General features: G+C 44.7%; 1 protein-coding gene across 3 annotated transcripts in view; it reads right to left on the bottom strand.

The window, feature by feature from the left end:
• LOC138651265 (sulfotransferase 2B1-like) overlaps nt 1-18,339 on the bottom strand; it is a 275,352-nt gene that overhangs the window by 110,673 nt on the left and 146,340 nt on the right. For 2 of the 3 annotated variants that reach the window (XM_069741329.1, XM_069741330.1), the window contains one exon: nt 11,977-12,188. In XM_069741329.1, the coding sequence (XP_069597430.1) occupies nt 11,977-12,188 (212 nt within the window). Of the gene's footprint in view, nt 1-11,976; nt 12,189-16,296; nt 16,408-18,339 lie in introns of those variants that run through there. The other variant, XM_069741331.1, reaches the window with a different exon arrangement.

Below are 18,339 nucleotides of genomic sequence, written 5' to 3'. Positions count from 1 at the left end.
AACTGCAGGTTTCTGTTCCCCAATCTAATTCAGGGTAGTTGAAGTCCCCCATAATAATGACTTCTCCTTGAGTCGCAGCTTCATCTATTTGCTTTACGAGGATATTCTCCATTGCTTCCATTATTTTTGGAGATTTATAACAAACCCCTATCAGTAATTTATTATTTTTTCTTCCTCCCCTTATCTCCACCCACAGGGATTCTACATTTTCATTAAATTCACCTATATTATCGCACAGGATGGGTTTTAAGGATGATTTTACATATAGACACACCCCTCCCCCTCGCTTATCTGTACGGTCATTTCTGAACAGGCTATAGCCCTGCAAGTTAACAGCCCAGTCATGGCTCTCATCCAGCCACGTTTCAGATATCCCCACCATGTCATAATTATGCTCCAACAACATTAGTTCTAATTCGTCCATTTTGTTGGCGAGGCTTCTGGCATTAGTATACATGCACTTTATGTTCCTCTCTGTACTTCTATTTCTTAAATTATTAACTGTTCTGACCCCACCCCCCATGCCACCGCCACCCCCAACTTCCTTATTTGTGCCCAGGTCTCTGTCTGCACTATCTTCCCCTCCTATAAAATGAATACCCTCCCCCCCAATTCCTAGTTTAAACACTCCTCCAACCTTCTAGCCATTCTCTCCCCCAGCACAGCTGCACCCTCCCCATTGAGGTGCAGCCCGTCCCTAGCGTAGAGCCTGTAGCCAACTGAGAAGACGGCCCAGTTCTGCAGGAACCCAAACCCCTCTTTCCTACACCAATTCTTGAGCCACTTATTAACCTCCCTAATCTCCCGTTGCCTCTCTGGCGTGGCACGTGGTACCGGCAGTATTTCGGAAAATACCACGTTGGAGGTCCTTGCTTTCAGCTTGCAGCCTAATTCCCTGAAATTATCTTTAAGGACCTTCCACCTACCTCTAACTTTGTCATTAGTGCCAATGTGCACCATGACCGCTGGGTCCTCACCAGCCCCTCCCAATAATCTGTCCACCCGATCAGCGATGTGTTGGACTCGAGCGCCAGGTAGGCAGCACACCGTTCGACGATCCCTGTCTTTGTGACAGATTGCCCTATCTGTTCCCCTAATAATTGAGTCGCCCACTACCAGCACCTGTCTGGCCTGCCCTGCTCTCCTATTTCCCTCCTTACTGGAGCAGTCACTCCTCCGGCTTTCAGAGGACATGCCTGGCTGCAGCAGTGCTACCCCTGTACTGGCACCCCCCTCATCTGCCAACTTAGCAAACTTATTGGGGTGTTCCAGATCAGGACTAGCCTCCCTGGCACTCTTCCCTCTACCCCGCTTCCTAACTGTCACCCAGCTTGCTACTTCATTGTCCTGCAGCTCCATCCCACCATCCCCCCCCTCATCTGTCCCATTGAGCGTCTGCTCCGTGAGCAGAAGACTCCTCTCCATATTGTCTATGGATCTCAGTGTTGCCAGCTGCACATTTAGAGTCAGAATCTGGGTTTCCAAATGCACAATGTGCTCACATCTCGCACAGCAGTATGCACCCTCGATCGGCTGCTCAAGGACTGCATACATGTGGCAAGATGTGCACTGGATGGCATTAACAATCGTGGAGCACATTTCCTAATGGGGATTGCACCAGACAGAACAGTTCAATAAAAAAAAAAAAAATAAATACAAAGTATTAATAAAAATCAGACAGCAATTCAGTAATTCCTCCCTTGGAAACTCCCTGACTCCAAAGTCACTGAATCACAAGTCACACTTACCGCCGTCCACACTTACACTCAGGCCACACTCAGCTCGCTCACACTCGCTCTGCTGAAGATTTATAGAGATTTTTTTTTTTTCCTAGTTCCCCTCAACAGCAATCAACCTTGCTGTTCAAATGCACTTCCAAAAAAAAGGAAGACTGGGAGGTCAAGAGGTCCACCCCCCCAACTACATCCCAGCTTCTATGTCTACCCACTTCTCATGGCCTCTCACAACTTTCAAACTCTTGGGCACGCAAAGATGCTAACACCCCTGATCTGGACTTTGTCAGGCTCAGTTCATTCTCCTACCAAGATGACTCGCCTCTTACCCTTTGTCCCCCATGACATTAGGAGTATAACCACAACTTAGACATGTTTAGGTGCTCCCTAAAAATAAGTCTTTTTAAGGCAGCCTATCACGTTCCCTAATCAAAGTCTTTTTTATATCTAGCCTATTCTCTACTTCTTTAAACATAATTAGCCATTAAACTCAACTGTACCCATAAGGCTCATGCAGCCTTTATCTACCCCCCATTTCCTCAAGATGGATGTACCATCATTGTAAATAAGCACCTGTAATTTGTGTCACCTCCACCTCATTGTAGATTGTAAGCTCTGAAGAGCAGGGTCGTCATTATTTTTGCTTTCTTTGATTATCTTAACCCCATAAAGACCAGGGGTATTTCCGTTTTTGTGTTTCCATTTTTTTCTCCCCTTCTTCCCACAACCATAACTTTTTATGTTTCCGTCAATATGGCCATGTGTGGGCTTGCTTTTTGCGAGTCGAGTTGTACTTTTGAAAAGCATCATTGATTTTACCATATGATGTACTGGAAAGCAGGAAAAAAATATTCCAAGTGCGGGGAAATGGCAAAAAAAAGTGCAATTCCACAACAGTTTTTAAAAAATTTTTTTTATCATGTACAATAAATGCTAAAACTGACCTTCCATTATGATTCTCCAGTTCTTTACGATTTCATGAGTCGCCCACCAGGGTCGTGGGGTACCCGGTACCGGGTCCCGTGTTCACAGGGGGATGTCACGGTGGCGACCCGGTCCATGGCCCTGGGCGCTCATGTAAAAGGGGAAAGCCTTTAAAGGGATTTAATGAATAAAGTTTATGTTCATGACACCATCTGTGGTATTCGGTCAGTGGGGACCAATGTTGCTTTAAGGGATCTTCTGGGGTGATGTTATGGCAGCTAGATGGTATAGCTTCCCACAGGTGAAGTATATCCCCAGGGCTCCCGGTGTGTAGATTGAAGATGATGGTGAATGGTGCAGTAAGGAATGAGGACGCAGGTTTGCAGTCTCTTTACCTTGTTTACTGAAGACTTCAGGAAGCCACAGTCCAGGGTACCAGATCACAGGATAGGCAGAGTCCGGCCGGCTTGGAGGCAAGTTGGGAGTCCCCTTTTTCAGGTGGACATTAAGAGCCTTCCCTCTAGCACGGTGGTATTTTAGTCCCTTACTGCCTATGGCTTTGGATAAAGTCCTCACAGTTCTTATATCTGTCCCCCATATAGGGTAAGACAATACCTGCATGATAGGTAACTTGAGCCTTTTTACAGGGACTTTATCACACCCCGGGCTCTATGTGTTACTGTATCTTCAGGTGTGTGTGGCGGATAGGTAACTTGCAGTTCAGCTGCCCTGCTGGTCTCTGATGTAAGTCTCATGGGGTCTCATCGGTAGCCGGACCCCAAAAGTTGTTGTCCAATTTGTCCTGAGTACGCTGATACCCCATATGTGGGGAGGAACCACCGTTTGGGTACATGGGAGAGCTTGGAAGGGAAGAAGCGCCATTTGGAATGCAGACTTAGATGGAATGGTCTGAAGGAGTCACATTGCATTTGCAGAGCCCCTAATGTACATAAACAGTAGAAACCCCCACAAGTGACCCCATATTGGAAATTAGACCCCCAAGGAACCTATCTAGATACGTTGTGAGAACTTTGAACCCCAAGTGTTTCACTACAGTTTATAACACAGAGCCGTGAAAATAAAAAATATTTTTTTTTTCCACAAAAATTATTTTTTAGCCCCCAGTTTTGTATTTTCCTCAGAGTAACAGGAGAAATTGGACCCCAAAAGTTGTTGTCCAATGTGTCCTGAGTACGCTGATACCCCATATGTTGGGGTAAACCCCTGTTTGGGCGCATGGGAGAGCTCGGAAGGGAAGGAGCACTGTTTTACTTTTTCAACGCAGAATTTGCTGGAATTGAGATCGGACGCCATGTCGCGTTTGGAGAGCCCCTGATGTGCCTAAACAGTGGAAACCCCCCAATTATAACTGAAACCCTAATCCAAACACACCCCTAACCCTAATCCCAATGGTAACCCTAACCACACCCCTAACCCTGACACACCCCTAACCCTAATCCCAACCATATTCCCAACCGTAAATGTATTCCAAACCCTAACCCTAACTTTAGCCCCAACCCTAACCCTAAATTTAGCTCCAAATCTAACCATAGTCCTAACCCTAGCCCCAACCCTAGCCCTAACACTAACCCTAGACCCAACCATGACCCTAACCCCAACCCTAACCCCAATCCGAGTCCTAACCCTAGCCCCAACACTAACCCTAGCCCCAACACTAACCTTAGCTTCAACCCTAACCCTAGCCCCAACAATAACCCTAGCCCCAACCCTAACCCTAGAGCCAACCCTAACCCTAGCCCCAACCCTAACCCTAACTTTAGCCCAAACCCTAACCCTAACGGGAAAATGGAAATAAATACATTTTTTTAATTTTATTATTTTTCACTAACTAAGAGGGTGATGAAGGAGGGTTTGATTTACTATTTATAGCTTTTTTTTAGCAGACTTTTATGATTGGCAGCTGTCACACACTAAAAGACGCTTTTTATTGCAAAAAATAGTTTTTGCGTCTCCACATTTTGAGAGCTATAATTTTTCCATATTTTGGTCCACAGATTCATGTGAGGTCTTGGTTTTTGTGAGACGAGATGACATTTTTAATGGAACTATTTTTGGGCACATGACATTTTTTGATTGCTTTTTATTCCGATTTTTGTGAGGCAGAATTACCAAAAACCAGCTATTCATGAATTTCTTTGTTTTTTTTGGGGGGGGAGGGGGCGTTTATACTGTTCCGAATTTGGTAAAATTAATAATGCAGTTTTTTTCTTTGGGTCAGTGCGATTACAGCGATACCTCATTTATATTTTTTTTATGTTTTGGCGCTTTTATACGATAAAAACTATTTTATACAAAAAATAATTATTTTTGTATCGCTTTATTCTGAGGACTATAACTTTTTTATTTTTTCGCTGATGATGCTGCATGGTGGCTCGTTTTTTTGCGGGACAAGATGACGTTTTCAGCGGTACCATGGATATTTGTTTTTGAGCCCGCGCCTGAAGACATCCTGAGTCAGATGCTGAGTCCAAGCGGAATTCCCACCCTACACTGACAGGCTGTCAGGAAAGTGCACTGATTGCACACGGTGCCGTATAAGTGGGCACTGCAAAGGCACTGTAACGTGTGCTTAGTGTGCAGATGGCACTGTTGGGCGCTAGATAGCAAACATCCACATCCACTATACGCGAGCAAACAACAACATAAGGAAGGGGGATGATTAAAGAGCTACTTTCACACATCTACACACACACGTTTTTCAAGTATACACTAACGCACCTTTCATAGCAGTAGTTCTACGGGACCTTCCAGATGGTCCAATAAGAGGTGCAACAGGACCTGAGCATGTGACCTCCTACCACCAATGAGAGGTCGTCCCATGGGCATGCTCAGTATGGGAAAAGCAGGCCTTAGTCCCAGAAAGACCTGCTCACTGCTGATCAGTGCTGGCTACAAAGGCAGAGCCTGGAAAGGCAGATGTAACCAGTCACACAGTATCAGCTTGAGCCAGATGCTGGAATCGACATCTCCGCTGAGCAGGCTTCACTACGGCTGGAGAAGAATGGGAGACCGCAGTGGACATGGTTCGAGATTCCCCCTGTGTGGAGGCGAGAACTTGACACCTAACATGGGCCCCTCTCCCTGGGCCTCGCTATGCTCAACGGCTGAAATGAGCTGCGGAGCCCGAATGTGCTCCACAGGCTCCCTGGTTCTGTCCTCTGGGCCGTGACCCTTCCAGTCCACCAGATAGAACTTTTTGCCACGTACCACCTTGCACCCCAAGATAGTGTTCACCTCATAATCGTCCATGGACGAACCCGATGTCCCGGCAGATGACTCAGAACACCAGGACATGTGAACGGCCTTTAAGAGGGACACATGAAAGGTGTCAGTGATACCCAGGCATGGAGGAAGAGCCAGACGATAGACCACAGAGTTAACCTGTTCCAGAACCTTGAAAGACCCTAAGTAGCGAGGTGCAAACTTAGTGGACTCAACTCGCAGCCTGATATTGCGGGCGGAGAGCCACACTAAGTCGCCAGGAGCAAAGGTCGGAGCGGGACACCGATGTGCATCGGCAGAGACCCTCATTCATTCCTTGGAAGCCCGGATAGCATCCTGTGTATGGTCCCAGATGTCCCGTGCTTCCACTTCCCAGTCTGCCACCCTAGAGTCAGCAGAAGACATGGGCATGGGCACAGGAACCCATGGATGCTGGCCATAATTAAGGAGGAATGGGGTCTGCCCAGTGGAGTCAGCTACTGCGTTGTTCCAGGCAAACTCTGCCCAAGATAGCAGGGATGCCCAGTCATCCTGCCTGGCTGAGAAAAAATGTCAGACATGTGACCAGGGTCTGGTTGGCCCTCTCTACCAACCCATTCGTCTCGGGATGGTACGCTGAAGAGAGAATCAGCTCAATACTAAGTAGGCGACAAAGCTCTCTCCAGAACCAAGACGCAAACTGGGGACCCCTGTCACTGACAATCTTGTCAGGCATACCGTGTAAATGGAAGACATGTTTGACAAACCACGCCGCTAAGGCTCGTGCTGAAGGTAACCGTGGGAGAGGCACCAAATGCACCATTTTAGAGAAATGGTCGGTAACTACCCAAATAACGGTGCAGGCACGGAACTTGGGTAAGCCTACCACAAAGTCCATCCCGACCATCTCCCAGGGCCTATCAGCCACCGGTAGGGGGTAGAGTAATCCAGCAGGCCATTGTCGAGGAGACCTACTCTTCGCGCAGGAGATGCATGACTGAATATAGTCTCTAAATTCACAGGCCATATGTGGCCACCAGTACATCCTCGCCAGAAGCTCAAATGTCCTTTTGATCCCAAAATGACCACACACCCTGGACGAGTGAGCCCAAGAGAGAACCTCCGGTTGCAAATTGGATGGAACAAAAGTCTTGCCCGGAGGAACAGACTCTAGCGACCCCGGAGCCACAGTTCTCAAACTCCTAGAGGGAACAATTAGCCAATGCTCCTCCTCCTCTGATGACACCACGGAGCGGGAGAGAGCATCAGCGTGAATGTTCTTCTCCACAGATAGGAAATGAAGGGTGAAGTGGAACCGGGAGAAGAACAGGGACCATCTGGCCTGACGAGACTTCAGCCACTGGGCTGTCTGCAAATATACCAAATTCTTATGGTCAGTGTAGACTTGGAAGGGAAAGCGAGCCCCTTCCAGATGGTGTCTCCATTCTGAAAAAGCCAACTTCATTGCTAACAACTCCCCGGTCACTGATTTGGCTAGCATAGCCAGGGGTATTGCATGCCGTTGGGCAAAGGAAGAAGACATGAAATTTCCCTCCGCCCAGGAATCCACACAAAGCTCAACCGTAAAAGTGGAAGTGCCAAAAGTAATTGTCCCCTTGAAGGACAATTTGGAGGAAAATGCCGCTGAGTCTAGTGAACCTGCTCCTACAGTTACTAGACGTGGTCGTTTCCCTGCCGCTGTGGACAATTCTTGGAATAATGCCCCGACTGCTGGCAGACACTACAGACTATGGGTGATCGAGCAGCTTGAGACTTAGGACCTGCTCGAGATACCTCCATGGCCTCATAGGGCTTGGACGCCTGGACAGGTGACTCCAGAGGATGGGCGAAGGTAGGTGCCAACCGAAACCTCTGTCTACACTGGGCTCACTCCAACCTTCGCTCATTAAAATGGAGGTCTATGCGAGTGGATAAAGTTATTAACTCCTCCAGTGTAGCGGGAATCTCACTAGTGGCCAAGGCGTCCTTTATATCAGGGGTCCCCAACTCCAGTCCTCAAGGCCCACCAACATGTCATGTTTTCAGGATTTCCTTAGTCTTGCCCAGGTAATAATTGCATCACCTGTGCAATGCAAAGGAAATCCTGAAAACATGACCTGTTGGTGGGCCTTGAGGACTGGAGTTGGGGACCCCTGCTTTATATGGTCAGCCAGTCCTCTCCAAAACACTGGAATCAGAACATTTTCCAGCCACTCCAGCTCAGATGCTAATGTCCCGAAGTGGACAGCAAAATGGCTTACCAAGGGCGAACCCTGTGTCAATGCCAACAGTTGAAGCACCGAATCATGTGTGACGCAAGGTCCCAAAAAGACCTGTTTCAGAGTGTCCAGGAACCTGGGAGCACTCTGCACCACATGATCGCCATGCTCCCACAGTGGCATTGCCCACTCCAACCCCCTGCCTGACAGAAGGGATATAAAATATCCCACTTTAGCCAGTTCCATGGGAAAACATGCAGCCAGGAGCTCAAGATGTATAGCGCACTGGCTAACGATTCCCCGACACAGCTTACTGTCTCCAGCAAACTTGTCCGGTAACGGGAGATGAGATAATGTCGGAGCAGGGGTGGCAGTGGACAGACTGGCTGCAGCCGCGCTAGCAGCCTGAACAGGGACTGCGGTAACATACACAGCCAAGGTTGTGAGCTCAAGAGCCGCCAACCAACCCTCCAGCTGCTGGATGTACCGTGGTAATCGCTGTTTGTCCGCCATTACTAGCCAGACCCTGGCGCTAGTGCAATGTTAGGACTGGCGGAATGCACCAAATAATCTTAATAGGAAATATGAGGTGCGTTCGCAGTTCCGGGTCCACCGTGCAGAGATGAAACCTGCTGCTAAGTAATGGCCGACGGACGCTTGCTCACACGTGGGTTAGACCTCACCCAGTGTGAATAGAAGCGAACACAGTTGCTTCACAGAGTTGCCACAAATATGCTGCACCCTGTTTGCAGTCACAGGGTGAAGCTGAATTATACTAGTGAGATCCCTTTGAATAACCCCCACTAAGCTGGTGATTGGACCGGCTCTGACCCTCGGTGGCTTCTGAGCCCGCACCTGAAGACACCCTGAGTCACATGCTGAGTCCAAGCGGGAATTCCCACCCTACACTGACAGGCTGTCAGGAAAGCGCACTGATTGTGCACGATGCCGTATAAGCGGGCACTGCAAAGGCACTTTTTTTTTTTCAACAAATGTCTATAAATAAGCTACAAATAGCACTTCAAATGTCTATACCAACCATAAGCGGATTTAAATCCAATTAACCGCACGAAGAGATCCATATAGGTTCAAACAAAATATCTTTATTAATGATACTATATAAAAACATACAAAAAGACAAAACCTGATATATAGCAACAAAGTGTCCTATGAGAGATGAGACATCACGCACAATCAATAGAGCATATTAGAGTATCAATCAATATCTAACTAAGGCTGCCGCTAGATGAGAAGGCTATATAATCTCCTAGTAACTAAGACACAGTTCAGAATGAAGAAATACAAGGGGGGACCCTGATGCCACCATATGCCTAGGCAATAACCTTGTCCACGTACTGAATACTATGTCATATAACTAGTCTTCCATCCAGTAAACCATATAGCGGACATACAGCCAGTAGTGCAAATAAACGATATATTACCTTTGGTGCAGTGTGTCTCAACTCCCACGTGCGCCATGCAAACCTTTTATAGCAGTAGTGCTACGGGACCTTCCAGATGGTCCAATAGGAGGTGCAACAGGACCTGACCATGTGACCCCCTACCTCCAATGGGAGGTCGTCCCGTGGACATGCTCAGTATGGGAAAAGCAGGACTTAGTCCCAGAAAGACCTGCTCGCTGTTGATCAGTGCTGGCTACAAAAGGCAGAGCCTGGAAAGGCAGCAGTAAGGCTACTTTCACACTTGCATCGGTACGGGTCCGTCGCTATGCGTCGGGCCTACGTACAGATGCACTTTGTGAAATTTGTGCACAACCGCTGCCCATTCTGAAGTTCGGGGAGGAGGGAGCGGAGTTTCGGCTGCACATGCGCGGTAGAAAATGGCGGACACGAAGGCCAAAAAAAAGTTACATTGAATGTTTTTTGTGACGATGGTCTGCCAAAACACAACGGATCCGTCGCACGACGGACGCGACGTGTAGCCATTCGTCGCGATCCGTCACTAATACAAGTCTACGGGCAAAAACACTTCCTGCGAGCATATTTGCAGGATCCGTTTTTTGCCCAAAACGACAGATTGTGACGGATTGCTAAAAAACGCAAGTGTGAAAGTAGCCTAACCAGTCGCACAGTATCAGCTTTAGCCAGACGCTGGGACTGACATCTCTGCTGAGCAGGCTCCACTGCGGCTGGAGAAGGATAGGAGACTGCAGTGGTCATGGTTTGAGATTCCCCCTGTGTGGAGGCGGGAACTCGACACCTAACAGAGTGTAGTTGGTAAAATGACATACAGTGGGTACAGAAAGTATACAGACCAATTTACATTTTTCACTATTTGTTACATTTCAGCCATTCGGTAAATTCAAAAAAGTTCATTTTTTCACATTAATGTACACTCTGCACTCCATCTTGAATGAAAAAACAGAAATGTAGAAATTTTTGAAAATTTAATAAAAAAGAAAAACTGAATTATCACATGGTCATAAGTATTCAGACCCTTTGCTCAGATATTCATATTTAAGTCACATACTGTCCATTTCCTTGTGATACTCCTTGAGATGGTTTTACTCCTTTATTGGAGTCCAGCTGTGTTTAAATAAACTGATAGGACTTGATTTGTAAAGGCACACACCTGTCTATATAATACCACAGAGTTCACAATGCATGTCAGACCAAATGAGAATCATGATGTCAAATGAACTGGCCAAGGAACTCAGAGACCGAATTGTGGCAAGGCACAGACTGGCCAAGGTTGCAACAAAATTTCTGCAGTACTCAAGGTTCCTTAGAGCACAGTGGTCTCCATAATCCTTTAATGGAAGAAGTTTGAGACCACCGGACGTCTTTCTAGACCTGGCCGTCCAGCCAAACTGAGCTATCGTGGGAGAAGAGCCATAGGGAGAGAGGTAGAGAAGAACCCCAAGATCACTGTGGCTGAGCTCCAGAGATGCAGTAGGGAGATGGGAGAAAGTTTCACAAAGTCAACTATCACAACAGACCTCCAACAGTTTGGCTTTTTTGGCAGAGTGGCCCAACAGAAGCCTCTCCTCAATGCAAGACATATGAAATCCCGCATAGAGTTTGCTAAAAAAAAAAAACACACGAAGGATGTCCAGATTATGAGAAATGAGAAATAAGATTCTCTGGCCTGATGAGACGAAGATAGACCTTTTTAGTGATAATCCTGAGTGGTACATATGGAGAAAACTAGGCTCTGCTCATCACCTGCCCAATACAATCCCAACAGTGAAACATGGTGGTGGCAGCATCATGCTATGGGGGTGTTTTTCAGCTGCAGGGACAGGACGACAGGTTGTTATTGAAGGAAGCATGAATGCGGCCAAGTACAGAGATATCCTGGATTAAAATCTCTTCCAGAGTGCTCTGGATTTCAGACTTGGCCGAAGGTTCACCTTCCAACAAGACAATGACCCTAAGCACACAGCTAAAATAACAAAGGAGTGGCTTCAGAACAACTCTGTGACTTTTCTTGACTGGCTCAGCCAGAGCCCTGACCTAAACCCAGGTGAGCATCTCTGGAATGACCTAAAAATGGCTGTCCACCAATACAATATGTCATGAAAAAACAATCTCAGAATCAGTGGGATTCGTTGAAGCGTTTCAGAGTTATTACCTCATAAATTGACAGTGGTCAGAATTGTAAAAATTGGCATGGTCATTAATGTGCAAACCACCTTGGGGGGTAAAAGGGTTAATATTTGCATCCATCTTAGTGCTTGCACTGTGCTTCTGCTCTCTTTTTACATTATATATTTGATCTACGTATTACATCTAATTGTTTTGTGCTTTTCATTATGACACAATAATCGTATTGATAAATATAATATTAATAATTCAAATGTGATCACGCTAAAGCATTGCAGAATGTTTTTAAAGACTTTTTGTGTAATAATTTACCTTTGCCTTAGAACCATTAAATGATTTCATAAAAAGGTGTTTGGGTATGTGGCTGCTAATTAGGCGAGGGTGTTCTTCACTTTGTTGCAGCTTTTTGGCAACACCTGAGTCTTCAATCCAAGGTACTCTTTCCCAGTTCAGTACAGTATTATTCCAGGTTGGGTCTCCATTCTTTTGAATGAGGCTTAAAATCTCCATCATCCATGTGGTACCTAATAATTTTATTAAAAGCATAAAGAAAAAATATATAATTTTAACATTTGAGAAATTCTAGATGTATTCAAGATGATCTCTGAGCATTTGTACAAGACATTTAAAGGTATGAGGTCAGATCTGAATACATCTTACATGACGCATGCAAAAAATATATTAAATGACACAAACTACAAATAAGATACATGGAAGAAGCCAATTTGAACCCAAACATGCATTTTCTTACTTGCAAACCAACTGTGATCAACATTTTTTTTAAATTGAGGATGTACAAGGTTTATTGACATCAAAAGCTTTATTTGGAACGAAATGATTGGAGTGAAGACAAACTCAAAACGTTAGACAATGATCCTGACTTTTACGGTTCTCTCACACTATCATCTAAAAAATCGGTCCCATTCTCAATTGGAAAAGTTGTACTAGTGGTTTAACTTTTGTCATGTGAGTGCAATATGAATGTGCGATTATTTTACATAGTAACATAGTTATTAATGTTAAAGGAAGACTTTAAGTCCATCTAGTTCAACCCATAGCCTAACCTAACATGCCCTAACATGTTGATCCAGAGGAAGGCAAAAAAAAACCATGTGGCAAAGAGTAAGCTCCACATTGGGGAAAACAATTCCTTCCCGACTCCACATACGGCAATCAGACTAGTTTCTTGTCTCGGAACCATATACAATGCATATGCAATGCGTTTTTATAAACATCTTTTACATACCATAATACACTATGTGAACTTAAAAGCTTGTTGTCAAAAATAAAGGATTCATATATAAAGATATAGATACAAAGATGATAGAAAGATATAAAATATATAGATAGAATAGATACAGTGGCTTGCAAAAGTATTCAACCCCTTGGTATTTTTTGCATTTTGCTACTTCACACGCTTTTTTTTAGAGTTTGCATCAGTTCATGTAAAGAGCATGCCTACAACTCTGAATATTTGATTTTCTTTTTTATTGTGGAGCAAACAATAAATAGGACAAAAAAAATTAAAACTTCAGTGTGGATGACTATTCATCCCACTAAAGTCAGTACTTTGTAGAGCCTCCTTTTGCAGTAATTACAGCTGCAAGTCACTTTGGATAAGTCTCCATCTTGTCACTGAGATTTTTATCCAATCCTCAAGGCAAAACTGCTCCAGCTCCTTCAGGTTAGATGATTTCCTTTGATGAACAGCAATCTTCAAATCTGACCAGAGATTCTTAATTGTATTAAGGCCTTGGCTTTGAGTCGGGCACTCCAAAACATTTACACATTGAATTTATTGTTTGTACATGTCCCCACTTAATTGTAAAGTGCTGCGGAATATGTTGGCGCTATATAAATAAAAATTATTATTATTATTATTATTACTACACATTTCTCCTTAAACCACTCTACTGTTGATTTAGCAGTATGCTTAGAGTCATTGTCTTGTTTGAAGCTGAACCTCCATCTCGTTCTAAAATCATTGACAGACTGAAACAGGTTTTGCTCAAGAATATCCACGTATTTCACCATCACCAACACCATCAATTTTCCTCTTGATGCAGACCATTAATACTTATTAATCTTATTAATACTTTGCATTTGTTTTGTTTTTTATTTAACGTTTCTGTGTGGTGCAATCCCCATTAGGAAATGTGTTCCACTCTTGTTAATGCCATCCAGTGCACATCTTGCCACATGTATGCAGTCCTTGATCAGCCGGTCGAGGGTGCATACTGCTGTGCGAGATGTGAGCACGTTGAGCATTTGGAAACCCAGATACTGGATCTAAATGTGCAGCTGGCAACACTGAGATCCATAGACAATAAGGAGAGGAGTCTTCTGCTCACTGAGCAGACGCTCAATGGGATAGATGAGGGGGGGATGGTAGGATGGAGCTGCAGGATGGTGAAGAAGCAAGCTGGGTGACAGTTAGAAAGTGGGGTAGAGGGAAGAGTGCTAGGGAGGCTAGTCCTGATCTGGAACACCCCAATAAGTTTGCTAAGTTGGCAGATGAGGGGGGTGCCAGTACAGGGGTAGCACTGCTGCAGCCAGGCATGTCCTCTGAAAGCCGGGGTAGTGACTGCTCCAGTAAGGGGAAATTATTCTGAAAAGTTCCCAGGCTCGAGTTCATATGAGGACATCCAGCAGAGGGCGCATCACCGCAACTCGAGGTAACTACAGGTCTTTCACCTACATTCCATTCATTCCCCGGGTTTTACAGGCAGGGGTGGCTGCATTAGCAGAGCTTCTGCTTGTAAAATTAGTTAACCCTTTCAGATGGATTTACAGCGTGGGACGAGATGAATCATCGGAAGGTATGGAATATTGTTGTTTGGTTTTTTTTTACATTTGTTCCAGGTGACAAGTGTCTTCAGGTTGATTACCAGTATAATAAAATATTCCAACAACATGTGTATTTATTTAATTAAAATACTTTGTGATAATGTGTGTGTGTGTTTTTTAACCATTTCATACTATTGGATTAATAATGGATAGGTGTCATAATTGACGCCTCTCCATTATTAATCTGGCTTAATGTCACCTTTCAATAGCAAGGTGACATTAACCCTTCATTACCCCATATCCCACCGCTACACAGGAATGGGAAGAGAATGGCCAAGTGCCAGAATAGGCGAATCTTACAGATGTGCCTTTCCTGGGGTGGCTGGGGGCAGATGTTTTTAGCCAGGGGGGGGGGGGGGGGGCAATAACCATGGACCCTCTCCAGGCTGTTAATATCTGCCCTCAGTCACTGGCTTTACTACTCTGGCGGAAAAAATTGCGCATGAGCCCACGCTAATTTTTTTAGCGAATTAACCCTTTAATAGCTAGAGCGCCCAAATTTTGCACATACACACTACTTACATTAGTAGTGTGGAATATGCAAAAAAAAGGGGGATATGAGATGGTTTACTGTATGTAAACCATGTCTCATATCATGATGGGTTTGAGAAGGAGAGAGGAAAAGCTGGCTAGCGCTGTATGAAATATTAATATATATACATATATGTGTCTCGGCTTTTCTATAAAACACCGCTGCGTATTTCTCGCAAGTCACACTGTTGATCCATGTGTAATCCGTATTTTTCTGGCCCCCATAGACTTTCATTGGCGTATTTTTTGCGCAATATGGTGACAAATGCGGCATGCCGCGTTTTTCTACGACCGTAGAAGACCGTATAATACGGATCAGTAAATTACGGCACATAGGAGCAGGGGCATAGAGAATAATTGTACCATATGCAATCCGTATTTTCTGCACCTCTCTTACGTCCGTAAAGCACGCTAGTGTGAGGCCGGCCTTAGATTGCACACAGGTGGACTTCCTTTTACTAAGCATGTGACTTATGATGGTAATTGCTTGCACCAGAAATTTTTAAGGGCTTTATCACAAAAGGGGTGAATACATATGCACGTGCCAATATTTTGGTTATTTGATGGTACACATTTAATTTATGCTTATATTTTTCTCATTTCTCTAACTTAGAGTATTTAATGCTGATTCATCAAGCACAAATCGGATTACAAAAATATTTAAACACAGTTGGCAATGTAACAAAATAGGTAAAAAGCCAAGGGTGTGAATAATTTCTCAAGCCACTCTAGATAGATAATCCTGCAGATATATAATTTCAGTAGCCCCCCACATATCTCAAAATTGTACCCTTTAGTGCTTTTCATGTAAAGTTTATTTTACAGCTTTTTATGGTTGGTTAACCTAATAAATAAATGAATTAAAACAATTACGTGGGGTCCTCCCTGTTTTATTAAACCAGCAAAAATAAAGCAGACAGCTGTCAGCTGACATTATAAGGCTGGAAAGGTCCCTGGTTATTGGGCCCTTCCAAGCATTTAAATACCAGCACTCGGCCACCCCAGAAGTAGAAAACCACATTAGGTGCATCAATTCTGGTGCTTCATCTTCGCTTTTCGAATTGCCCTGATTTGTTGGCAATTGGGGTAATGGTGCTTGGGGTTGATGTCACCTGTGAATTGTCCAAAAACACAGCTGACATTAACCCATGGTGTTTGTAATGGAAATGTGTCCATCAGACACCCCCATTGCTAGCCTATTATTAAAAAGAAAAAGACAAACACAAAAATAATTTATTTTAAAAAACACTCTACCACTTTTTCCATTAGTCACCAATATATTTTAAAACAAAAAAACCCATGCAGATTCAATGTAGTCCAGGGAATCCGATATAGTGCACAAATGGAAACCTGAAAAATATAAAAAGAGGGAAAATGAAAAATATAAAAAGAGAGAAAGAAAAGCAAGGCACTGACCCACTCAGCCAATTAACAATAATAAAAAAGGCCCCACGCAGGGCTGACATAGTCCAACGCTTCCCACTATGATCCCTGATTCTGTTGTCCAAAGCCTATGGAGCCTTTATCTGTAGCTTTATAGGCTATTGGCAGCTGCCAATCCCAGTTCACGCTGTGGTCCGCCAGAACCAGCGATTGTAAAGAGCAGTAATGTTCATTACGTTACCGCTTTTCAGTTGTCAGGTCTTGCATAATGCAGCGTGACAAGGTAGCTCTGAATAGCGGTGACATCAGTATCGATACTACTATTCAGGGCTGCCACTAGAAATTTGGGGGCCCCATACTGGCAAAATTTTCGGGGCCCCCTTGAAACTCCGCCCAGGCTCCACCCCAGCCCCGCCTCCAGGCTCCACCCCACGAACTGTCCACAGTCCCACCACTCTCTCTTGGAAAATCTCCACTTCTCACCTATCACACATTAACAGTTCCCATCACCAGATCACACATATAGCCGGCAGCTTTTGATTTGGCCAAAAGATTTTTTAAGCCACCACTGTAACGTGGTAGAGACTTTTGGCCGGGCCCTGCTCTACTGTAACCTACTAAATATTTGTTAAAATATACAATACAATTTAGGTATATTTTTATTTATTTTTTAATTTTTAAAATGAGCTATAATACTACATACAAGGAACAAATACCACAGCACTATGACATATTACCACCACAGTGATCGAATAATATAAAATACAAGGAACAAATACCGCTACACCATGACCAGACCGCATATTACCACCAATGACTGAATACTACTATACTGATCAGTAATAAAAAAAAAAAAACACAATACTATCACCATCAGTGCCATTATGCACAGAAGATCTGTAATTAGTAAGCAGTGTCTGTGTACAGGTAATACAGTGATCACCGGTGACATTACATACAGGAGCTCTGTATATAATGTATAGGTAATACACTGATCACTGGTGACATTGTACACAGGACCTCTGTATATAGTATACAGTGTATAGTGTCAGTGTATAGGTAACACTGACTCACCAGTGACGTCTCTAGGTGAAGTCCTTCATCTTTCATCCAGCACAGACCGCCATCACTTCATCCAGCCAGGACTCGTCTCTGCAGGAAATAAAACAGTTATCTCGAGTTCCGCTTCTAGAACACATTACTTAATTTTCCCAACTTCTACATTACACCACATGAAGAAGGCAACATAGTATCACTCTACACAGTAACAGGACTGCCCCCCCATTTAAAACAGTATACTCAAAAAATAAAATAAATACATCACTGCAATAATAATATCCCTTAATTAGCCCCTATGGTAATATTCGCCATCCTAGCCCCCGTGTGTCTCATTCAAGGCTCCAGCCATATGTTCTCCCATCCTGCCCTCATGAGTATCCATTCTGCCCCATGTGATCTCCCCATCCTGCCCCATCTGTCTCCAATCTTGCCCCATCTGTTTCCAATCCTGCCCCATCTGTGTCCAATCCTGCCCCATCTGTGTCCAGCACTCTGCCCCATCTGTGTCCAGCACTCTGCCACATCTGTGTCCAGCACTCTGCCACATCTGTGTCCAGGACTCTGCCCCATCTGTGTCCAGCACTCTGCCCCATCTGTGTCCAGCACTCTGCCCCATCTGTGTCCAATCCTGCCCCATCTGTGTCCAGCACTCTGCCCCGTCTGTGTCCAGTACTCTGCCCCGTCTGTGTCCAATCCTGCCACATCTGTGTCCAGCACTCTGCCCCATCTGTTTCCAATCCTGCCTCATCTCTGTCCAGCACTCTGCCCCATCTCTGTCCAGCACTATGCCCCCATCTCTGTCCAGCACTCTGCCCCATCTCTGTCCAGCACTCTGCCCCATCTCTGTCCAGCACT

Source organism: Ranitomeya imitator, chromosome 10 (assembly GCF_032444005.1).
Source record: "Ranitomeya imitator isolate aRanImi1 chromosome 10, aRanImi1.pri, whole genome shotgun sequence".
Classification (NCBI taxonomy): Eukaryota; Metazoa; Chordata; class Amphibia; order Anura; family Dendrobatidae; genus Ranitomeya; species Ranitomeya imitator.
This window is presented reverse-complemented; position numbering and strand designations above follow the sequence as displayed.